Source organism: Scedosporium apiospermum (assembly GCF_000732125.1).
Source record: "Scedosporium apiospermum strain IHEM 14462 chromosome Unknown SEQ_SAPIO_0176, whole genome shotgun sequence".
Taxonomy (NCBI): Eukaryota; Fungi; Ascomycota; class Sordariomycetes; order Microascales; family Microascaceae; genus Scedosporium; species Scedosporium apiospermum.
In genome coordinates, this window is record NW_015971877.1 from 34,372 (window position 1) to 58,734 (window position 24,363).

The 24,363-nt window shown below is 52.2% G+C and overlaps 4 protein-coding genes and 2 pseudogenes across 4 annotated transcripts; 3 read left to right on the forward strand and 3 right to left on the reverse strand.

Annotated features, from left to right (window-relative positions):
- Positions 1-4,108: 4,108 nt before the first annotated feature.
- SAPIO_CDS10574 (uncharacterized protein) lies at positions 4,109-8,394 on the reverse strand (the record flags this gene model as incomplete). The annotated part of the gene is made up of 2 exons (XM_016784144.1): positions 4,109-5,212; positions 5,305-8,394. 2 exons carry the CDS (start codon positions 8,392-8,394, stop codon positions 4,109-4,111), a joined length of 4,194 nt encoding a protein of 1,397 aa, XP_016638384.1.
- Positions 8,395-12,543: 4,149 nt separating this feature from the next.
- SAPIO_CDS10575 (Uncharacterized protein) lies at positions 12,544-14,051 on the forward strand (the record flags this gene model as incomplete). The annotated part of the gene is made up of 3 exons (XM_016784145.1): positions 12,544-12,734; positions 12,797-12,933; positions 13,018-14,051. The coding sequence occupies 3 exons, from the start codon at positions 12,544-12,546 to the stop codon at positions 14,049-14,051; spliced, it is 1,362 nt and encodes a 453-aa protein (XP_016638385.1).
- Positions 14,052-15,573: 1,522 nt separating this feature from the next.
- On the reverse strand, positions 15,574-16,806 carry SAPIO_CDS10576 (annotated as a pseudogene; the record flags this gene model as incomplete).
- A 2,159-nt stretch (positions 16,807-18,965) lies between these two features.
- On the forward strand, positions 18,966-19,931 carry SAPIO_CDS10577 (annotated as a pseudogene; the record flags this gene model as incomplete).
- A 436-nt stretch (positions 19,932-20,367) lies between these two features.
- On the reverse strand, positions 20,368-21,655 carry SAPIO_CDS10578 (Uncharacterized protein; the record flags this gene model as incomplete). The annotated part of the gene is made up of 2 exons (XM_016784146.1): positions 20,368-21,404; positions 21,478-21,655. 2 exons carry the CDS (start codon positions 21,653-21,655, stop codon positions 20,368-20,370), a joined length of 1,215 nt encoding a protein of 404 aa, XP_016638386.1.
- A 1,575-nt stretch (positions 21,656-23,230) lies between these two features.
- Positions 23,231-24,248, forward strand: SAPIO_CDS10579 (Uncharacterized protein; the record flags this gene model as incomplete). The annotated part of the gene is made up of 2 exons (XM_016784147.1): positions 23,231-23,512; positions 23,604-24,248. 2 exons carry the CDS (start codon positions 23,231-23,233, stop codon positions 24,246-24,248), a joined length of 927 nt encoding a protein of 308 aa, XP_016638387.1.
- Positions 24,249-24,363: the final 115 nt, after the last annotated feature.

A 24,363-nucleotide genomic window follows, 5' to 3' on the forward strand; every position in this document is an offset into this window, starting at 1 on the left:
TAGTTCAACGTTGGTAATAACCTAGCCCAAATTCCGTGTTGCAGTCCGCCTTGACAAATCAGATACACTAGACGCAAAGCGCAGTTCCTCACGACTATTTCTGGCACGATGCCAGTGCTAGCGCCCGTCAGCCTTGCCCTCCGATTAGCAACGTCGCGGGGGTTGCGAGAACCTCATCTCGGCCACTAGCCAATGAGAAAGCGAAGTTGGACTCTTCAATTGGCAACGTTAAACATCAAATGGGGCGCATCAGCCACATCCAGTCTGTACCAATGACGTGGATCTATTGTGCCACTGACGGTGAGTGATTGAAAAATGAGTGCCACGGTAGGTTTGCTGACAGGGGTGCCACAATTAGACCTGGTGCATCACTCTACCACCCGGACCCTTGTTAGTGTGTGGACCTCTGTCCTGTCCGGACGCGATGTGGCTCCGCCCTCAACAAAATTGCCGGATCCGGTTCGATGACGGTGTTCGCTAGAATGTTTTCAGACAACAGGGCCTCAGATCTGCTGCAAGACGCGTACAAGCGCCGGAGTCGCCGGTGGACAACGGACGAAAGTAAAGGTCGGATTCGAGCCCTGGCTAGGACACTGAAGGACTCTCATGTGCAATGTTGGAGAGTGGGATCATCAACACCTCAGCAACGCCGCAGCTATGCAGCAATTAGGAACCTCGAAAGGCGAAACATCCAGAAGGCATCTTGAAATATCCGTCTAGGACTCTACCCGCCTCGGCGTTTCCCAAAATATGCGATGGATGCTGGTTTCCATTCGCAATATATGCCCTCGGCTCGAGGCTCGTATCTTCGACCGTCATGACAGACCGTCTCCACACACCGAATCTTATTCTTTCGACCAAAATATGGGATATTCAAATCAGCAATTCCATCGCCCTGCTGCGTTGCCTTGAATTTGAGGGATGACGACGATGACATGAGTTGAGAACATGGGCCTTGGAGACGCACTGCTGCGCCACTTGTTCCAACCGGGACTAGAAGCAAGTACTGTGACATCCCAGCGTCATGTTGGAGATGCATAAACGCAGGTCTCTGTACTTTCCAGACATTCTGTAAGTTGGTATGAGCAATTGAAGCGAGAAAGCAGCCCTGACTAAGAATGCATATTATTAATAGTGCCGAGGCTTAATGGCATCAATTAAGCACTGCAACCTTAGGATTCCAGGCAATGTCCCATGTCGTATTCATCTGCCACTCGCCTAACGAGTCCTGCCTTGCTGCAGCCCTACCAACTCCTCTCTTGTGTGCCCTTTCGAACTCTCCCGTCCGTTCAAGGAGCCAGCCAACAAATCCACTCCAAGTCACCTTAACGTTTGGGGCCAGAAAAACAAGCAGACTCCATCCAAGTTCCAACTCCCGCCTTAGCCATTCCGGGGCCCATTCCGAAGCCTGCAAGACCACCGAAAGTAGTAGTGTGCGTTGTATAGTATTAATCCAGGCCATTTCATTAGAAACAGACCCATTGACAAAGTACGCCGTTTGAGCCGGTTCCCGCTGATCCTCCAACTCTCTCCCGACAGTCGGGACCTTTCGATCCTCCCGGCAAATCAGGTCGCACACACAATCCGACGCCCATTCCTTCCGCGATTGGGGCGTCATCTTACCTTGTCTGGGCAAATCCTTCATCCCACCGTTACCAGAGACTTGCCCTCTCCACTGGATCGTCCACCCCCACTATCTTCAAGCGAACCCTGGAACTTGTGATCCCTCATCAACTCCGTCTGGGCGGAACCTTACTTTTGGAAACCCCTCATAGCATTTATTCATACGCCTTTGCCGTCCGTTGCTCCTCCTCCTGCAACGTATCATATTGGCAAGGCTACCAAGAGAAACGGGCCGAACCTGTTAATATTGCACTTATACCGCCACTTCGCAAACCTCCATCCACCAGTATCAATATTGCCTTAACCAACATCTTTTGCCGCCCACGCCCTTGTTCCCCCTCCATCACGAAACCAAGGGACCTTCTATATGCCAGCTCCGCTTGGTAATACTGCGAATTGTATTAGGATTGATACATTGTCTTCTTCTTCTTGACAGTTCTATGTCGCCTTTTACGCCACTGGAATATTACAAATTTCCGGCCCCCAACGCCTCCGGAGTCCCCTCGAGGAAACATCTGACACGTCCGAGATGCAATAGCACTCTCTTCTCACCCTCTCACCAAGCCCTCTTCCAAACATCAGAGACGCCGGGTGGACAAGGGAAGGCTATCGCCTCGTAAATCTTGACTAAAGTTTTGACAAATTAATATTCCCCGATAATGCCTTGCGGGATTCTTGGAAATGCCATCCCCAAGCCTCGGTCAACACGACGTCCGCGTTTACCACCCCCCTCCCTTCTTAAGAAAGAACAGAAAAGAAGCAGACTTTCGGTTCATTGCTGAACATGGTATACCGATAAGAAATTTAGAAGCAACACGCCCCCCTTTACAATAAATCTTCTTTTTCGTCCCTTTGCATCTCTTCTGCTGCCTGCCCGGCCCTAACTCTCACACCTGCTGACCTCAGTCCACCATCGACCTCGCCATCGCCATCGCCCTCGCCATCGCCATCGCCCTCGCCAGCGCGACGTTCATAGTTCCCTGTCTTCCCCGCCCTCTTCCTCTCCTTCGTTTCCTTTCCATAAATCTCGTAGACCAGGGAATCAGGGAAAGACTCTACAAAGGTATATCTCTCTCGGTGAAGCCCGGAAAAGGAACCAGGAACGAGAGCGGAAGGCGAAGGCAAAGCCCCCTTCACGCTCGTAAGCTTGCTAAGCGCACGTGGTTCATCATCAGCCACACTTTTTTTTTCTTGCTGTTCATTGAGTCCTCTTTTATTTCCGGCAATCGCTCCAGACCGGTTATCCCTCCCGTTGAACATTTACGAGTGATGGAGGGGAGAGAAAAAGAGAGGCTGCAGTCAGAAAACCAAAGGGCGTCGAATCGAAACCCGAATTCCGTTTCATAGATGGGGTAGAGACAGCTCTTCCCGGAATGGACTAAGACTTGGAAATAATATTTCAATATTGGAATTAACTCGCTCTTCGCCACATCGGATTACACCATTGAGCTTTCACACAGCAAGGAGGTTGACAGGGCTTGGAGGGGAATGGCGTGGATCAAATCCTACTGCTCGGGCTTTGTCGCAACACCGGCGGTGGTCGCAAGAGGGGCCGAATTTAGGAATCGCCGGTCGTTCCGATCACTTCCGGATATCTCGGCTTCTCTTTTCTAAATCGCAAGCTAAATCGCAAGCCTCGCCCACTACTACTTCTACCATTGTCCAAGAATAGAATCGATAAACTAGATCGTCAAAGATACGGTCTGTCTCAAGCTGTAATTATTTTTTGGATCTCGACTGGCAGAAAAAACCACCGTTACTACTTCTTCATTGACGTGTTTTGCATGTTTGTAAATAGGTCTATATGGATATAACGTGTGTAAGTCGTCTTCAGCGTGTTCCATGCTCCAGAAAAGGAAGAAAAAAAAAAAAAGAAGACAAAACACCGAGAACTGCCCCAATCGGAACCACAGGCTTCTCCCCCAGGCTAACGCCAATTAGTCCTCAATTTCCCTTCAATTGTCTTGATAGGGACTATCCTCCCCCGGTGTCTTGCTTGGAGATCCTTCAATGACTACAACAGGAAGCACAAGGAAACAAAAAAAGAAAACAATTCCATGTTCCGGTTGGTATATGTAACACCAGAGAGCCTTGCCTCGATTGAAGGAAACAGAAAAGGGTCTTGATGAAGTCCGAAATGAAAATTAAAAAGAGGGAGAGACAGTATATGGGAGGGCAAGAAGTAATAGACTGAGAATATAATAATATAAAACAGAATCGAAAAGTATCCGTGAGAGTGTGAAGAAAAAGCAAAGCCGGGTCCAACAGTCACCTATCGCCAAGCCCTCCTTTCTTGCTCGCCATTGAGGAATGAACTGTAATAGAATTCATTTCAAGTGCAAGAAGCTCGTGATAGCTCACCGCAACACCCCATTCACCAACATGCTGTGCCTTGCCGAGTACTCCATTTGAATGATATAGCCTTCATCATGCGTGAAACATACAGATGCCCATGTTAGGTCAGATGCGACTTTTGCTCATAAACTCATTGCCGGCGGTTCATGGCAGCCGTGGCTCCCGCCGAGGCCAAGTCTTGCTTGGAACTAACACTTCGACCAGCCGCTCGGGGGAGGTTGCTCGTGCCGAGAGTAGTGCCGCCACCAGCCCCGGTGCTGGTCCGCTTGGCTGGGCCTCCCACAACCGACCCGTTGGCGGTGGCACCCGACGTTCGGCGAGACACAGTTGACAACGCCTTGTGTGGGCTCATTCCGGCGGTGTCCCGCGTCCTCGTCGAGCCGCTGTGCCGATAGCTGGTAGGTGGGTCAGGAAGCGGACGGGCGCCGCCGGAGAGGGTGTTACTGCCCCGTTTCGCAGGGGAATAATCCCTGGTTGGAATGCGGGGAATTGATGCCTTGTGGCCCGTGATAAACTCGTGTCGGATTGCCTCCTCGGGTTTCATCCGCCGATCGGGATCCCATCGGAGACAACGCGCGATAAAGTCTAGGAACGGCTCATCGTCACACTTAAGGACCTGTTGCAGCGTCTTCGAAGAGGGGCGTCGTCTCTTGCCCTTTGACGAAACCGTCAACCGCGGCTTGCCCATCGAGTCGAAGAAAAACTTCTTCCGGGTACTCTTCTCGATAAGATGTTTCTCCGGGGGACCAAAAACTTCCATGATGCAAGCAAGCTGCTCGCCCTCATTTTCGCCAGGGAAAATAGGTACGCCAGTGTAAAGCTCCGCGAGAATGCAGCCTAGACTCCACATGTCGATAGGCAGGCCGTACGTCATGCCGAGGATAACTTCCGGGGAGCGATAGAAACGGGATTGGATATAGGTGTATACCTTTTCGCTTTCGAAGCAGCTAGAACCGAAATCGATGACCTTGATTTCGGTGTACATAGGATGACGGAGGAGGATGTTTTCGGGTTTCAAATCACAATGGATGACTCTATGCTGCTTGAGAAGGTTAAGAGAGCTGAGGAGCTGTTTCGTAAATCGTCTGATGAGTTTAAGCGAAAAGCCCCTAAACGCATTCGCCTTGATAAACTCATAGAGATTCATATCCAGCAGCTCGGTAGAGAGACAAAGATGGCCACGGAAGTAGAAGTGGTCGGTAAAGTGTACCAAGCTGTACTTGTTGTCGGGGTCCTAACCGTCGGTCTCGTCAGAAATTGGTTACACATGAAATACAAAGTATATGTTGATAGGGCCGGCCTTTGACTATCAAAGAAAGTACTCACCCATTCGCGAAGCTTCTTCAGGATATTGACCTCGACAAGAGCCTGTTGATGGAATCGCTTCTTGTTACGAATAATCTTGACCGCGACAAGGGCTCCTTTGCAATGGTCAATACACCGGACAACTTGGCCGAAGCTTCCTTTTCCGAGGACATCAATGATCTCGTAGCGGTAGGCGAGATGATCTCCGGGCACAATCGTGTAATCTCCACGATCATCGTCGTAACCAAAATTGGGCTTCTGCGAATGCAAGTCCCCAACCACCTTACGGGCATTTTGGGTACCACAGAAATACACGTCCGGGTAGTCGACAATCTCTCCCCGCTCGTAGACGTTCAACATAGCAATGCGGATAGCTTCGTGAGGGTCCACACGCTCCTTTGGTGTTGCACGCTTCCTTAGAGCATCCAAAGTTCGCGCAGCGATCTCGGTTTCCTTGCGCCGGCTTCCGAGTTTTCGCATCTCCTCCTCCGCAATGAGGTCGTCTTTGTCGAGCTCCGCAGTCCACACATTAGGCTGTCTCATCGCGGCGGTAGATGGCTTAGGCTTGAGGATCTTTTGCATGACGGAGGAGTTCCGGGAGAGAGTTAGGCGCTCGGTAGACATATCGTTGATAGGAATCTTAACAGACACAGATTGGGTATTGGCGCCCCAGGTATCCACCCTTGTCCGGTCCACAGATACGTAAGTATTGAGGCTGGAAGTAGAGCTCTTTCGACGTCGAGAATCGAGATAGTTTCCAGAGGCCTTGGCGGATGGGGTCGGGCTAGGCGGCTTGCTGGTACTTCCGAAATTCGCCATGATGGCAGAGGCGGGGATACGGGGTGGCGGCATGCTTTCTTGTCTAGTGTTGTACTCGGGAGGCTTCTCAACAAGGCCGGGGGGAAGGGCGATATGACCCTTGGAAGTGCCCCTCTTCCACGACGACAAGCTTAGCTTCCTCCTCAACGCACTGATCGAGGATGGAGTGGGTGGCTCTTCAGGGCTCGATTGTGCTGGAGACTTCGCAGTAGACTTGACCGAGGGCGGGCGGCTTGATTTAGAGGACGCTTTCGCTTCAAAGAGGGACTCATTAATGGTCGCAAAGTCGGTGCCCGTCTTTGAGCGCTTAAGCGGCATATGTTCTCCGCCGCCCTGCGGGACCGACGAGGACAAGAAAGGTGACATGCTCGGCTTTCTACTCGATCTTGGAGACACGACGGCGGACAAAGACTCAGAAGAGCTTCCGGGATTCATACCGTTAGAGCTGTCGGTACGCATAGGCTGGATGGAACTACTGCTCCTCAAGGAAGGGAGGTCCACTTTCTCAGAGCGATGTCTTGAGAAAAACGACGTCTTTGATGCCGTCATGGGAGTTGTGGGTGTCTTGGGAATCATCTTAGACGGAGGCGGGCTGCTTAGGTCCCGATCTGCTTGCTCCTGCTTCCTCTGAAGGGCGGCAATCTTCGCGGCTGTCGGTGTGCTGATTGGTCCAAGCACCATTGGAGGTAGGCGAAGAGGGGCCAAATTCTTCTTTGAATGCGCCAGCGTGTTCGACCTTACGTTGTTGGAGTCGCCATTTTGGGGATAGAACGACGACTTGCGGACACTACCCTTTCGCTGAACCCGGCTTGAGGTATCGGACTGAAGCACAATCGAAACTGTTCCAGTCGAGTTGCTGTTGATGCTGCTAGAGTCTTGCGCCAAGCTCGACTTTTTCTTCTCAATGAAATTTATATCTAGAGGAGGTTCCTTTGGTGATTCGTAAACTTTCGGAATGGCTGGGACGGGAGGGACATCCTCGTCATCATCCGGGACCAGACTCTGGTTGACACTGAGTGGTTTAGGAGCCGGAAGACGAGATGACGCACCGGGCTGAGGGACTCTCGGTTGCAAGGACCCGGTGGATGTTCTAACCGTGTTATAACTGTTGTTGGACCCAACCGAGAGGCCGGAGCTGTAGGACTTCCTATTAACATCCGGGGTCGTTCGGGAAGATGAAGGTGTCGCAGTTGCTTTCCGAGGCAACATCGAAGGAGATCGGGAGGAAGGTCGAAGATCTGCGGCTGTGCGATGTTGAGCCCCATTACCGCCTTGCGTGGCGGTATGGTGCATCGACAGCCGCTTCATACGACGCGTATCCGTTGGGCTAATCGTTCGAGCACCAAGTCCGGTTAGATGAGAGGGCGACGGCATACCGGGCATAACCGACACCCTCTTGTTAGTTTGCAGGTTAATCGCTCCTTTAGGCGGAACGCGAGGCGATCGCGCTGCGATGGATGCCGCCCGAGTATTGTCCACAAGCGTAGAACTGTTGGGAGGGTTGTAATTCGGTCGTGTCGTAGATTGGAAGGATCGGGCTTTTGACGCTCGGGTGGCAGCGGTCAGATGACTTGATACTCCAGCAAAGGAAGCGGAAGTACTGGTATCGATAGACGATCTTGCCGAGTCAGTGGTAGTAGTAGTGGTCGTGACGGTGGCGGTGCGGTCAGTATTGGAAGCGAGACTTGGGCGCCTCCGATGGGCCGTCGCACGCGCTCCATAATCAGAGTCGATAATACCGGGTCCAATAGATTTCCTGGGAGGCTTAACAATGTTGCTATTTGAGACGGGAGGATAGTGGCTCTGGCGACGAGGACGCATCGCTGCTGGAGCGGTCGGTGCCTCATGAGCACCAGAGGGCGGCCTCGATGCCGAAGAAAATGTGGTGCCCTGCTTGCTGGAAGTGCTAGGCCTCCGTAATATAGACCCTGACCTCCCCGGACGCGTCGCAGTTGTCGTTGCCGTGGTTGTCGCCATGGAGGCGGCGGAGGATTGCGGAATGACGACCCGAGTGGTATTTCCACTCCGCGTCACATTGGATTTTTCGGGCATGTTGACGGAGTCTTCAATCTGGCTTGGTTCGAGGATGCTTCCCTGCCCAGTTGGTGACGGAAACTGGGCCAATTTGAAGTCTGTGGAGGCGGACTCAAGACTGCTTTGGAGGTCATCGAAGCTCACGGAGGGCAAGAAATCGAAGGAAGTGGTCGTGTCCCCTAAATCGTTCGAGGACGAAGGTTCGTTCCGCCGCAGGGAGAACAGCGTGTGAGAGCTGGCAGGCGCAGTGCTGAGCATTGGCACGTCGGGCAAGATGTGTCGAGACGGGTGATGCTGTGATAGGCCTGTCGGACCTCGAGAGCTAAATGGGAGGACGCAGGTTCGTTAGCAAGATGGAGCTCGGCTTGGGGTTGGTGGGCAGAAAAGCGCGGCTCCTCCCAGGTCCACGCTCAGCTCAAGACAGGAGTCGCTGCACCAATGACTCGGCCTGGCCATTGAGGCACCAGCAGAGACAAAGATCATAAGGGGGAAAACGAGAAGGAAAAAAAAGTATCGGACGAGAAATAACCATACCGTCGAGTTGGTGATTGATTTGCTGGTCGTGGTCCAGCTGGCCCTTTGTGCTCCCTGATCATAGGAAATACTTCGCGAGGGTGGTAAAAGGAAAGGATGGGAGAGCCAGCCAATGTGTACCAGGCGAATAATCACTTGTCTCCGAGATGTTTCGTTCGCCGTGGCAAGGCTCAGTCCTTGTCAGGGATCTGAGAATATCCAGAGGCTACCTCATTCCGGGGGGATGAGAAACGCGCAGGAGACGAGAAAACAGGGAGAATCGATGGTTCGAAGACCCTTCCCAAAGCGGATGCGTGTGCGCAGAAGGGGCTCGTCGCAGGAAGCGTCGTTCGTTTATTTTCTCGTCACGACCTGGCTCCGCGTAGGGGGTTGCCGGGGGATGGTCGTGAGGAATGGATGAAAGAGAGCCGTGCTTGTTTTGTTCCAACTCTCAAAAGGGAGGGAGCGGATTGAGAGAAGATGCGAAGCGAGGCAGGTATAGGTGAGTCGGTTACTGGCATCGAAAGGGACCTTCCACTGGATCCATCGGTGGTGTGCTACTCCCCATGTACTTTCCTCTAGAGGTTGATCGGACGGTTAGGTAAGGCGTGGTACGAAAGTACATAATTACTCATATAAATATGTAAGATAGACAAGGTATACACCTGCCAAGTTACATCAATAAAGTTGACTAAAATTTGGGCGAAATGTTACTCAAGGTCACACAGTCACCAATCCCCCATAAACCTACAATTGCAAGGTTCAACGTTACCCACAGACCACATTTGGTTAGGGGCTTGAAAACAATCCCAACGTGAACTCGAAGCGGTTTTCAGGGAGAGGCCAGAGACTATTTCCTCGTGCTAAACAATGTTGAGCCTGTCTGCATAGAGCGAGCGGCGCCAGGCGATGCTGTGTTGTGTTGCTTGTGTTGTCCCGTCCACTGTGTCCATTTCAGTTCATAGAAGCGGGTTACTCGCACAGCTCACAAGATGGACATCGCGACGGGTGCTATACACTAGACTTCGGAATAGAATACTGTACACTGCCAGTCACTGTCTCCCTGCACCGTTGGATATTACGGTTTTATCTTCCCCGTTACCGATGACCCGCGGGTGAACCCAAACCCGCTCTATAGTTTGTCGTTAGTTTTTGCCCCTTTCCATGTCGTCTACGTAAAACGCCAGGGAAGCCCTTCCTCCTCCTGAATACTCACTTAATTCCCGACTTATTAGGCTCCCAGCATCACAAAGGCACATTTCTAGTTTAGATATATTGCCTCAAAGTTCCGTCCGTAAAACCCAAATTATCTGCTGAGAACGTACACTGTACGATACCAACGTACTTCGAATACTTCATGCACAGAAGCAATTGCTTCGGGGGAAAGAAAGGGGGGGGGGGTTAATCTGACGGAGGTAAGGTGAGGCGATGGAGCCTTTTGACCGAGACTCGATCTCCTCTCCCTCAAGCCCCCGATTGATTGCATGATGTATTTGATCATGGGCGCTTTATTGCCAGTCCTGATATCTGCCCCCATCGCATATTCATCGGTTCTCTGGGTCACGGCGAGAAAGGCTATTTAACTCGTAATTCCAGCCGCCTTCATACATCGTGTGAACCACCGAAGCAGTCACTTGATACTTCAGAAATGCCCGAGTCTGACAAGTTTTCCAAGACTCGTTTCTGTTAGAACTCAGACTCCCCGGATCCACGTCGGACTGTCAAGTCCAAATGTCTCAACGCGTCTTACTGTCATGCCCATCTCTGGATACCAGCATCAGACAGACTACTGAGACATCAGGCATATTTTCCACGTTCACACGCAAATTTTAATCGTGCGTCCCCTTGGGCAATTGCCAAGAGGATGTACGCAGTGCTCTCATACTTGTGAGACTCCCTCGAGCTGGTCGAGCTCGACCTGACCGTTTCTAACTCAACGAGGAAGTCGAGGTGCATGGCATATGCAAGGCACATTGCCGGTCCATTCTCTTTGGAGGAGAAAACCAGTCATTTTATGTATTAAATCCCCCTTGGAAATGGCCAATTTGGACAAGAAAAAAAAAGGGTTCCACACCACCGTTCAAAGACAAAGACCATCGTCGACTCGACTTCCAACCGCATCCTTCATCCTTTCAGTCTCCAGCCCTGACGCGATAAACCCGGGGTGCCTAGGCATATGGTGGCGTCAAGATTGCGATATTTGGCGGAGGGAACTTGTTATGAAACAAGTCAACTGGAGAACCTGCAACTCCAATCTACCATTTTTTTTCATCCCACACTCCACTGTCCACAACCAATCGCTTTGGTGGAGTTCCTGGCAACCAACCAGTCCCCGTACCTTAAAGCTCTGAAAAGGGCAAGATCAAAACAATCCAAAAAAAATTGGCCACGCCTCTGACAGGCACCTTATATTACCGAGGACGGTAGGAGTAACAACAATGGCAAAATGGTGCTATTGGATGTTGGCATGTTGCCCACGACGTCTTCCGAGCAACCGTCGTTCCGCGTCTCTCAAGTTCATGCAGTTCACTTTCTGTCATTGGACTGGAATGCAGCTCGTTCACCAGGACGCCCGGCAGATTTGCCAACTGTAGCAGGTTGCACTCTGGCACATCTTAATATTCATGCGCCAGAATCCCGGAAGAGCCACCTGAAATGTTGATCTCTCTTCCCATCGTATCCCAAAGCCATGCATTCCTTGTATGTCAATGTTTACAAAAATCGTGGTCGTCCTGTCAGCCTGACATTATTTTCCGGTCCACTGGTGGGATGCATTACCGACGAAACCTACGCCCCATATAGGTCTTGCGTGTCACCCAATGCAGTGTAAACTGCCTGGGAGTCTCGTCGAACTGCAAGTCCAGCCGACATGATCGGGATAAGAAATTTGGAGCACAGGCCACGATGGCGGTAAGGACACAATGAACATCTGAACATTTCAAGCTTGTCTTGGCAATGGGCGCCTTGTCGAGCTTTTTGAAATTCTCACGAGAACATTAGAACCCTTCTTGCAGCAACCATCTCGGCATATCAAGCACATTCCATCATCGTGCATCAGTATGGAAGGAAGGGTGGGAGGGAGATTAAGGCGGTCCGAAGCCATCTGCACCCTCCACGCTTCCCGCCCGGACAGGCGGTAATTACAAGTACGCTGGTGTTACGAACGAGCGCCTCGATCGAGTCATGCCGCCATCCATCTCTCCCCATATCCCACATATTTGAAAGGGCCAGATCAAGACCTGGGACGTTTTTAGGCGGGGGGTGTAAGTAATTATGTCCAAGATATCATCATTGCATCATTGGAAGGTCGAGGACAGTTCTAGCACGGTAATTTTATCTACACAGTATTATCAGTGTTCCCTTCTCACTTCTCACTCGTACATGAGTAGGATGGGTTGGTCCTTCCCCATCCTCGTGCCACCAGGAAATTATTAGCATGTGATCGACATTAGGCACTGTATGATGCAAACCAAGCTGGAAGTCAAGTCGCCAGCCTCAACTCCAGCTCCACCAGCCTCGGTTTTCATCACCTTCATGGGCATCCTATCCTAGTTCACCTACTAATACACCTGCCTCAACTTTATCAACTACGAGAAGATTGCTTACAGACCTTGAACGCCACGAATATTGCTAGGCCCACCGGACGAGTACGGCGGGGTCTTCCATCATCATTCACCCAATCTCCGAAGCCCCATCCACAGGAAGCCGCCTTGCCTTTCGATGCGCCGAAGCCAAGATATGTATGTCACCTCAGACGCCGACTAGACAGGCCAGCCTTCCTGTAGACCTCGTCTCGTGTCGCCAGAATTACTCCATGAAACAACGAGAACGATCGCTCTAGCTTTCCGCTGCTTCCACCCCCTCCCTATCCCTGGGGTGACTAGACTGCCCACCATGGATGAATACACCACGAACATCTTCGTTAATGACGATACAATTCCCGCCGCCGATGGTGCTACCTCCGACCATGAAGACCCTCAAAATTCGGACACGGAACAGCATCCACCCTCATCATCCCGAGGAATACGCGGTCGCGTAGCCGCTCTTCGCGACAAGGCTGCCATACAAGACCGCCTTCTCGAGAAGTAAGTCGCTCTTCATTCAGGCCCAGGTTCGACACCGCGTTACTAACCTACGCATTATTCAGGTTGCTACAGCAAGTAATACCACCGGATGATGATGGCAACGCTTCGATCCTTAACTACCCTTCGGGCCCGGCCCAAGCGGAGCGCCCAAACTTCAACATCACAACCATGTCCAACAACTTCCGTCGCTTCAATGCTCGTATTGGAGTTGTGTTCAAATTCCAGGGTCGAGTCGGCCGTATCCTCACATGGCGACGATATTCCCATACTTTATCATTGCTAGGAGTGTATACATTTGTCTGCCTTGATCCATATCTTCTCTCCGTCTTACCTCTAGCCATCCTTATCGTCGGCGTCCTAATCCCCTCGTTCCTAACCAGGCATCCTGCCGCGCCTAAGCCGGCGCGGCCCTCTACGGAACAGACTATTGCCTACTCCCCGCGTGGACCGCCCCTCGCTCCGGCGATGACTGTCAAGCCCGTGAAGGAACTGAGCCGTGACTTCTTCAGCAACATGCGAGACCTCCAAAACTCGATGGACGACTTCAGTCAAGCCCATGATCAGATTATCGCTACCATCGTGCCACTGACAAACTTTTCCAACGAAGCTCTTTCATCCGCCCTGTTCCTAGGTCTCTTTTTGGGCTCTATTACTATGAGTATAGCAGCTCACCTGCTGCCCTGGAGAGCAATCTTCCTCTTGGTTGGCTGGGCCGTGGTCGGCATGGGTCACCCCGCCGTCTCGCGCATTCTGGCATCCATGCAAAAGACACATGTCGAGCCGCAGGTTGAGAAGACCCGCAGCTTCCTTGACACGTGGATTGCCAACGACATCATCCTCGACACCGCCCCCGAGACCCGCGAGGTCGAGATCTTTGAGCTCCAGCGCATGTCGTCCGCTGGTGAATGGGAACCCTGGCTCTTCTCCCCGTCGCCCTACGACCCGCTCTCCTACCACCGCCTTGCAGGGGAACGGCCCCGCGGAACGCGTTTCTTCGAGGACGTCTCCGCTCCCGAAGGCTGGGAGTGGAGCGAAAAAAAGTGGGCGCTGGATCTCTGGAGCCGAGAGTGGGTTGAGGAGCGCATCATTACGGGTGTGGAGGTCGAGACTGAGGGGGAGCGTTGGGTGTACGATATTTATGATGAAAATGAGGCGCGCACGGGGGTTATTGATCACACCGAGTCTCCTGGGAGGCACCTCGCCGTACCCCAAACTAGTTGGGAGGAAAGTCTTGACGGTATGGGGCGGAGGGGTGGGTGGCGAAGGAGGAGGTGGGTGAGGCTAGTGAAGAGGAAGACTACCACTGGAACGACTTAAATGGATTGTGCTGTCACAGCGGTGGGAACCTGGGGAAGAATTAGCTGTTACGAGTGATGATAATATTCTTTATGATGGTCGAATACATGAATTATTAGACTTCCTCTCCCAACATCCCAGTGAATAAGAGCGTTGCCAAGAATACGGGTTGGCACGTTCATGCGATCGTATCCTGCGTGGATTGATTATCCGGAGATCCCTCCCCACCGCTATTTAGGCCAGGGCCCCGAGACATGAAAATCTTATCGATTGTCTTTTGGACATCCCCGTGGATATTCGTCCATTCGACAGCAGTGAGCTGCCAGAAGAAAGCCTTGCTGCTGAATATCGTACTGGTACAGCCTCAAACTGCGGATGTAGACACGGCCTTGAGGTTATCGATGGCCTCGACTGGTGTAGGGAACGGCTAATGGAGGGCAAATATATCGGCAACGTCTCCCTAATTCACCTCGCCGTGTAAAGAGCCTTAGGTATTGATGAGAAGCCGTGCTTGCTAAAGCTTGAACAGGCAGCTTGTCGATAGAACCACTTTGAGCTGTTGGTATGGATTGATCAATGTTTGTAAGACTCGAAAACTCTTGATATTGCTATTACTAGAATGAATAAGTTCAACGAAAACGACACCGGGGAGTAAATATGCCAGAAGAAGGGTTCCATTAAATCCGAAAGATATGGGGATGATCACCCTTCCGCTGCTTTGCCACCTAAGCCAAGCCGACTGGAGGAACTTGAGCATTGTGCATTGTTAGCAAAACCTGAACGAGTTTCAATCATGATATCCCTTTATACAAGGCCATCGAGATATCGCGACTACTTTCCGCCACATGAAGAAGGATGTAGTAGAATTTCCACTCCAAGAAGGCGAGGATTGAGTATTCCGGAATCGGTTTTCCCATGCGAGCCAGACTCTGCCTGGCACAAGACGTTGAACGAAGTGCTATGATTTCAGCTGGAACTCATACATGGCCTTTAGTAATACCTCAATACATTGACAGAGAGGCTCAATATCGTTGGAAATACAACATTTTCCCCGCGCCGGCCTCCACCAAAGGCGGCTGGAAGCGAGGTAACGGCCCGCAAAGCGGAGCCGCATTGCTTCCGCTTCTTACGAAGTACAGTGATCAAGCTTAAAGGAGACCGCCAGAAAAGAACAAAAGAAGCCGTATATTGAGGTATCTTCCAAGAAAAGCGCCCAACTTCATAGCCGAAAGCAAACCGTAATGTACATGCGTTCATCGCAAGATCTCATCGTATGGCGGAGCGTTCCCAGTCGTTCATGCTCCATGCATATAGGAGAAAGAGGGGGAAACAGACCCCGAGTTGCCAAAATCGTCTGAATATGGCTCCTATTGGAAAGAGGGGAAAAGAAAAACAAAAGACGCCCCAAAATGGTGACCCTAAAACGATGCACTCTAATCATAAAAATGTGCAGACCAAGCGGGAATATCAACTTCCCAAACCATCCCTTTCCCCAGTATGAGCAGTGATGTATGATGATTCCTGTATTCACAGACTCCCGATCTCAAATAACCATCTTGTCCAAAATTTTCAATATGCCCTCCGTCTTACCGCGCCCATCATCGATTTCATCGACGAGCTTTCTCGCGCGTTCGATAAGCACGTTAACAACCCGACGGGTGTACTCAAAGCTGCCGGTTCGATCCATATAAGACACAGCGTAGCGCTTAACATCAGGGTCCGCGGTCTTTTGGCCCAAGATGTTGATGAGCTGCAGGTTGGAAGGATCGGAACGTATACTGTGGATGATGGGGAAGGAGAACTTTCCCTCAGTGAGGTCCTCGCAGAGGCCCTTGTTCTGGACATACTCTGGGGACGACAGGTTCATGTAGTCGTCGCGGATCTGGAATATGAGACCTATGAGGTTGACGAGGGGTACGCAGTCGACAAGGGAGCGTGACTCGGCCTGCATGAGCTTGATACCCAGGCGGAATAGCCCGCCCGTCTTGTTTCCGACCATCTCGAGGTAGTCCTCCTCGGTGGGGCAGGTAAGGGTGTCCCTCCAAAAGAGGTCCATGCCCTGGCCCCGGTGTAGGTGCAGCAGCTCCTCGGTGTACATAGAGATAGCTTTAGGGTTCTTGAGCTTCTGAAGCTCTTGTAGAGCGCAAAAGTATATGTAGTTTGCCGAGTTGATCGTTTGCGCCACGCCGAATATGTTGTGTGCCACGGGGAGGCCGCGCCGAAGCGAGGAGGAATCCTCTACGTCATCGATGAGGAGGGAGGCAGTGTGCAGCATGCCCACGACCTTGGTGATGATCTCGAGGCTCTCGGGGGGCACTTCGAGCCAAGCGTCGAGGGAGTTTATGAGCTGAGAGCGGAAATCTTTACCCGGGTGGGCGTAGAGGTAGTCGAAGGGCCCGCAGATGGCCTTCTCCTTCTCCTGCGACCAGGTCTTCTTCTTGGTGAAATCTAGATCTTCGTGGGCATAGCGCGAGGGGTCGGGTGGCGGGACGGGCTGCATGCTGACGTGGAAGGAGTTCGAGGCGATGGAGGGCTTGCGGCGTGCTCGCTGGGGCTGTGAGTGGGAAAGGGGCCACTCGGTGACGGCTTGAGCGGAGGCGACGCGAGTCGGGATCTGGAAAGGTTCGGCGGTGGTGGGTCGTAGGTGGCTGCCAGAGGCGACGTGGTGGTCGAGGGAGGAGCTTGCGCGGTGCCGGCCGTGGGAGGAGGTTCTCGGAGGGATCGGGTTGGGAGAATGTAAAAAGGAGGAAAAGATGTTCGAGTTTGTGACGGACATGGTCTTTTTGCCCTTTTTTTAGTTTTTAGTTATCTGTGCTTCCCGAGTTCCTTCTCCTTTTTTTTTCGCTGTTCGGCGTATTTTTGATCCTAGCTTGGTGGGCACACGCGGCTGACTGCGGGGGAAGGTACACTGCACTGGAAGCGTAGCGCAGTAAGGCTGGCGGTGTCTTATTAAAGTTTACGTTGTGACTCGTCGGATTTCAAGATTCTGCCTGCTGAGTGGAGCTCTAGGCTGCCATATACGACAATAAGTGGACAAGGATGAAGTTGCAGTAGTATGAGTAGTGGTCTCAGGTGGGAAATTTAACGTAAGAGAACTTGATGGCGACGGTGGGAGTGGTGATGCAGTAATAATCGTGGAGAGGTTCAACGACAGTTTAAGGACAGTTCAAGGGCAATGGACCAAGGACTAGGTTGGGGAGGATTGTTTCCGACAAGGCCGGGAACTCGAACCAAACTTCTTTCCTTTATATTCAGCAAGTTTTATGTGGCTGGCTCATACAGTTTAGACCTAATCCCTAGATCTCTACAAAGGAGCAAGGGGGGGATGAACAGTGACCACTTCAAGTTCGCCCCGCCATCAACCTTTTTTCACTTTTGGACTTTGTGCGGCCACTTAGGTTTCTAATTCAACCTCCTCTTCACTCATCACACGGACTTCTCTGAAAGCGGTGCAATGAGCGGTGGCTACCTTGATTTTGGTGGACTTCCGAGAGGCAAGGGGTACAACTGTAAGAACGCCCTCTCTGCTCCTGGACGACTTAGAGCCATCAATTGTGAAACCTGGTCAGCAAGGGGGCAGCATGGACATTCCACTCATTGAGACGGCTATCAACCAAACAACCTGGTGCTGATCTGGTTAGACCTGGGTAGTCCCGTTCCGAGCAGAAGACGGATGAATCGAGAATCAAAGCGCTTACCGAGAAACTTGTTTCCGAGGAAGGTGATGAAGCAGCATGGGACTTAGATGATGCTCGTGCTGGACAAAGGTGGCTCGCCTCGCTAAGGAACTAATGCTCCCAATCGCTGATGTCATAGGAACAATGTGCGAAGGACTAGCGTAAAGTAGTGCACTTGGTAAGAGGGAGTAATCATTGATAGGACTTGGACTTTGCATCTGGAATGCCGCCCCCACTACCCACAGGACGCAGGACTCAAACTTGGAACGAGCTGGGGAATGCGGGGTCCATTTCTCTCTGAAGTTTCCAACGTTGGCAGTGGACAAGGTTGGAAGAGGACCATTCTGGCATACTAATTCTGGCATACGGGCTCTGAGTGCTCACGGTCAAATGCTGGGAATCCCCAATCCGCCCCCAAGAGAGTCAAAATCGAGCACAGACGGAGGCCTGCCACTTGGTCTCTGTGCGACTTGATCTCTCGTGCTTCGTAGAATGACCTCTCTCAGGTAATAATCAGCATTGAGTGCTGCAGGAACTTGGAAGGGAGACAACCAAAATCACGTGCTACCCCACTAAAACTCACCGTTGCCTAGCGCCCTCAAACCCCTGCTTATCGATTGATGCTGTCCGAGTTTGTTTACTCAGGGCCTAATGCATCCACTTACGAGTCGCTGCGGCTTGGGACAGAAGTGAACCCATCTCAGCCCAAGACCCACCAACAGTGGCACAGAGTCTCAGGCCGGTTGCCCTGCCAGTGCCGTAGCACCTCCACAAAACAAATCTCACACCAGCTGACATGGGTCGCAAACTGAGATATTTGAAGATATGCGCCCATTTCGCGATAGCTTCACAAACCACCTTTTGTTCTCTCTCTCTCTCTCTCTCTCCTTCCTCGGAGCAGCGCCTTTTCCTTTCATAATTGATACCCTGGGGTTTTGTTTCTTATTTTCGCCCATCTTTGCTTTTTGTATTAATCTTAAGTTGCTCCATTTACTCTCCTTTGATCTCTTCCACGTCAATGCTATCACCTCTGCGATACACCATATTTAAGGATGCCATTGTCGCAATATTGAACGAACGTTTAGAAGTACACGATACTCAGTTGGATAGTCACATCTTTGAAGATCATAGATAAACATTACCAAGTTCCCGGGAACCTCTTCCACATCCATACCGTCCCTAGGAACTAGATCTTTATCTCCTCCCGCCTCGATTCCCTCACCTCTATATCACCCAGCATCCCCAAGCTTCGGACTCGATGGAGGCTCTTCTCTCTCTCGCATTCGACAACCTTTCCTCCTACGATGGCCCCAAGATCCGAAAGGGTCTGCGCCAAGTAGAGGGCCTCCTCGCGCAGATCTGCCTCTCGCCCCTGGACGGCGAGCGTGACAAGAGCGACTCCCCTCCCGCGTCGCCTTCTCCCCCCCAACGCAGAAAGACCCTCGCCGAAGTCTCCGATGATCCTGCTTTCCGCGAGTTCTTCAAACTCCAGGAGGGATTCGAGTGGAATGTGACTATGCGTCTCGTCAGCACTCTCGACAAGCTCATGGGTAGAGGCTACAGCGATGGCCATAACGACTTGCTGATTCTTGGAGCCTTGGAGCTCCTCCAAGGTGTTTTGTTACTCCACCCTCCCAGCAAGGCGCTCTTCTCCCGGGAGCAGAACATGAACGTAAGGCCATCTCTACCTTTCTCTCGCCCCATTAACCCAATCTTGGGCCTCCCCGCTCTCGCGCTGCTTGCTGACAAGCTCGTAACCTTCCAGCTTTTGCTTGACCTCCTGGAGCCGGTTAACTGCCCCGCCATCCAGCTGGCTACCGTCATCGTGCTTGTCACCACCTTCATCGACATGCCGCAAAACACCCGCACCTTCGAGGCTCTCGACGGCCTTCTCGCCGTCACATCCCTGTTCAAGTCCCGATCGACGACCCGAGAGGTAAAGGTCAAGGTCGTGGAGTTGCTCTACTTCTACCTCATGCCCGAAGTTCCCTCCATCCCCAAGGCCGGCGCCCGATCCTCCGTCCCGGCTATGTTGCAGCGCAGCCCCAGCAAGCTTGCCGGAGCCTTCGGAGGCGCCCTCGGCAACAAGAAGCACTCCGACGAGTACGAGAATACCCTGACCACCGAAGAGAAGCAGGAGCTGCTCAGTCGACACCTCAATAGCGTTGAGGATCTGGTTAAGGACCTGAGGACCTGCTCACTCTTTGGTGGCGCTCTCAGCTAGGTTGGTGCACAGCGATCCGAGAAGACTCGACTTCCGATCTGACCTCCCTACCATCTCTGTTTCCTCTCTCACCTTCATCTCTCACTCCATGATCCGCCTCCTTTTCTTCTTTCCGCTTTCCATCTCCACAACAAAAAGGTTCTCCTTTGCCGATCCTCTTTCGCATTTCGCCGTTGGCGTTTCGGGACATTGCATCGATCTCGAATACGCGTCCATGTCTCTCATGTACAACTAATACCGATGCGCACCGTTCTTTGAAGGCGTTTCCGACGTTTACTTTCCTTTTCTCTCTTGTCATTTTTCTTTAGGGTCACGGACTTCTAGGGTGGGAATCAATTCATTATGTGCATAGGCGTTAGAACATAGACAGGTCCTTTCAAAAAAAAAAACAATCCGATCCGTATTGCAAACTCCATCTTTCTTCAAATGTTACATATCATGGTGTCTTGGGCACTTTTGGTGCCGCTCCCGGTTCCGGCGACACAGGCGGTGAAACAACCTCCTCATTTACAGGGAACTCGGCGATCGGAACCTCGGAACCATACAGTTCCGCCCGGTTTTCCGTCGTCAGGGCCGTTGACGAGGGCAGGCTGTACGGCGACATGGGCACTGGAGATTCCAGCTCAGCCGGTATAGGAGACACGACGTTCCGCGAGTCAATCTCCACCGGCGCCGCAATGTCCCCGGGCGCGTGGGGCTGCGCCGGCACTCCCCGGCCCGGCGTCGGGGTCTCATGGGGACCATGTTCCGTAAACGGACCGGCTACCGGATCCGGTCCAGAGTAGTCTCGGGCAAGACCCGTAGCGCGTGGGTCGGGAGAGCCTACCTCCTCCATAAGGTCGTCATCCCCACTAGCCTGCGACATGGCGGCCGCGCGGGCACGTCGTCTTTTTGATAGCCACAGCCAGGTTAATCCCGCCGTGACAGCCGACACGCCAATGACGACACCAGCGCCAATCCCCGCCTTGGCTCCATCGGAGAGCGACGCTCCGCCATTTCCGTCGGGAACGGTCGATATGGACGGGCCTGGGGCGCAGACCGCCTCACCGCTTACGCTCGTGCATTCCATCCAGACGTTACAGCAGCCCTTCCCGTCGTCGCATTTCGTCTGGCTCGTGGTGCAGCCTTCGTCGAGGGCCGTTACTCTCGGAGAAGCGGCCGTGGTCTTTGTGGAGAGACAGATGGAGTTGGCGCAGTCGTGGTCATAGGGACAGCACTGGCCTCCCAGGGATGCTTCGCACCTGTAGAATGACTTGGAGGTGCAGGCTCGCGGGCAACAATATGGGACGATGGACGTGATTGTCGACCCGGCGCTCACTGTGGAAGTCGTCTGTGGGCAGTAGTAGGCGGTTGAACCGCAGGTGGAGTCGCAGTTGCGTTCGAGCGGACAGCAGCTCACTGTTGCGGAGGCGTGGTCGACGTAGCAGTATTTGTCATTGCCGCAGCAGGTATCCGCGAAGCCGATGTCGACGCCTGCAGTGAAAAGAAAAAAAGAGTTGGCTTGGTTTTCGACCCTCGCTTGGGTTGCTGGTTCACGGAGACTTACATTGATGTTGACCTTCTTGGCATTTGTTCGCCCTTTTGTATAGAGCGGGTTGAGGGGCACCGAGGTAGTACCTTGGCATGATGGTAGGTTCGGGGAATTCGATGTGGCCATACTCTTGTTGTGCCATGATGCCAATGGCCAGCCCGAGGAAGGCGAAGCGAGTTCGGGGCGGTGACATGACGCCCGATCTCCCGACGAGGTTCTTGAATGACGCTCAACTCACGAGAATGAATGTTCAAAGCCCAACTCAGACAGACGGATACGAAAAGGCGGAGATCCGATCAGTGATTTTGACAATTACCCTACTTCGTAATGTGTAAAGAGAACGATATGAAGAGCTCTCATGCCAGTCCTATCCAAGGAATCCCTAGTATCTTGGCCAGGAGAATGTACGCCGGGAGCGGTTGCGACTGAAGAGGTTATTCAAAATGATGGCTCATCGTGGAATAACGACTTGGATCCCATCAGATGGCCTAGTAAACGAGTGTGAAGGAGGCCCTAGTTTTAATCCGAATCGCAGCTGTTTATTCGCACCACTTGGCAACGTTCAATTGTCTTCGCGCTTGACGACGTCGGGATAACCACCAGGGGGCAGGCTCGCATTTGAGGAAATGAGTGAGGTTCTTTTGGGAGTTGAGAGGGACAAGAGGGACAAGAGGGACAAGGCTCTGGAGTTTCTCGGACCGAAAAGAACTTTTCGAAGGGAGTGCATTGCAATTCTACGACCTACTTCGTAATACAGATACATTTTGATTCAGTGCAACCTGTAATACAACAGGAACATACAAGAAGAGCTGCAAAGTCAACGCAGCCTGGCTGTCCTATCATGGTGAGGGAGACTCAGTGGTGGTATGTGGCTGGGATGACATTGCAGGGTGGGGGAAACCTCCCTTTTACAGTCGGCATTGCCTGGCAGTACTGGCTACCAGGGCGGGAAACGACCCGTTTTGGGTCAATACTGCGGTAAGATTCAATGTTGGTCCAACATTGTGGGCGGAAATGTGGGTGTCGAACCAGTCGTTGGATGCACGCCTTCAATTGTTCTGTTCTGATGGAATGAGATCAGTTAATGGTATGTACACTACGCTTCTTTGCCAGTGTTGGCAATGGGACAAGAGGTGGGGATAGAGTTGAATCGCGGGTTTCTGTAAATCCGAGGAATTGGAACCTCCATCAATCGAAACAGAGACCATCGTAATTCAATTCAATTGGTTAGTCTTCTTAGCTCAGTCGGTGGAGCGCTGGTCTCATAAACATGACCCGGAAGGGACACTACCGGGAGATCCAGAGGTCGAGGGTTCGATCCCCTCAGAGGGCAACACTTTTGTCTTTTAACCCTCCTTTGGGAATTACAGATTTTTTTTTTTTTCTTCTTTCAAATTTATTTATTTATTTATTTTTCTAACATTTTCCTTTGCCTGGAACCATGAGGCCAAAGGGGAGGCAGGGATAGCTGAACAATTTATTTCACATAAATATTGTACTACTTCGTATATAATTGTCAGCCCGGACTCGAAAGGACAAGACCCTGTGAAGGGAACACAGTGCTGACTCATCCGAGTCTGAGAGCGAAGGGAAATGCACCCTTGCTCCAAGCTCTCATCAATTGATATCAAACTTCTCGTCAAAAACAAAAGTTCAAGCTACGATAACAGCTCACATCACCACCCTTAATTCCGTTGATGTCAATTACACCTCCCATCCCAAATCCCACCGGCTTATATCCCCGATTCAGTCTTCACCAGAAAACAAAATGGCCGAGCCACCCCCAGAACCCGCAAACCCCCCTACAACCTCGGCGCCCGCCGCGCAACAGTCCACAACCTCCCGCCGCCCCTACACCAACATCTTTGCCGTCCCGGAGCCCATCCGCCGCCTCTTCAAGCGCTTTCCCCTCCGGACATATCCCGAAAACGGCCTTCCGGTACGCTGTGCGATAGCCCCGAAGGAGGTGCCCGTTCTCTTCGTCTTTGCCGATGACGAGGCTGCTAGGGCCGGCGCGCCGAGCTTCAACCCGACATGTCTAAAGTGGCAGGTAAAGTTGCCCTTTCTCTCCCTCCCTCCCCCTCCCAAATTCCCAATTACCATAAACAACATGCTGACATTGGACCTCTGAAATACAAAAGACATTACTTAAAATCTCCGGCATCCAATTCCACATCCACCCCTCCAACAACCACGCCTCCCCCACCGGCGCCCTCCCCTTCCTCCTCACCCCCTCCCAAACTACCATCCCAGCCTCGAAACTCTCCCTCTACGTCGCCACGCACGCAACGACCCCCGCGTCGACGACTCCCCCGCCACGCGCAGAAACCTACCTCTCCCTCCTCGACTCGGCCCTCCGCCCCGCCTACCTCTACGCCCTCTACCTCTCTAAATCGAACGCGCCTCTCCTCGCCTCCCTCTACCTCGACTCTTCCCTACCCCGCCCCGTCCGCGCTTCGATAACGCACACCCTTCGAACCGCCGCCGAAGAGGAAATCCTCACATCTACGCGCCGCCAGGCCCTCGACCCGCCTTACATCTACGCTGAAGCGGAGGCGGCGCTGGTTGCGTTGCGAGACGTCCTGGAGGCTTCGGAGACGGAGTGGTTCTTTGGAGAGAAGGAGACGACGGTGTTTGATGCCGCGGTATTTGCCTATACGAATGTTTTGCTGGATGAGAGGCTGGCGTGGGGCGATGCCAGGTTAACCGAGGTGGTGAGAGCGTTCGAGGCACTTGTTGCGCATAGGGAGAGGATTCTAGGGAGGTATTGGCCTGAATTGATATGAATGGGTGTTCGGTTTCGCGGATCTATGTAAAAGCAAACGGCGGGAAGGGGAGCATGTCTCTTTGAAAGACAATTCATTGAGGCAGCCGTGTTTTGATATCTTGTATAAATACTCT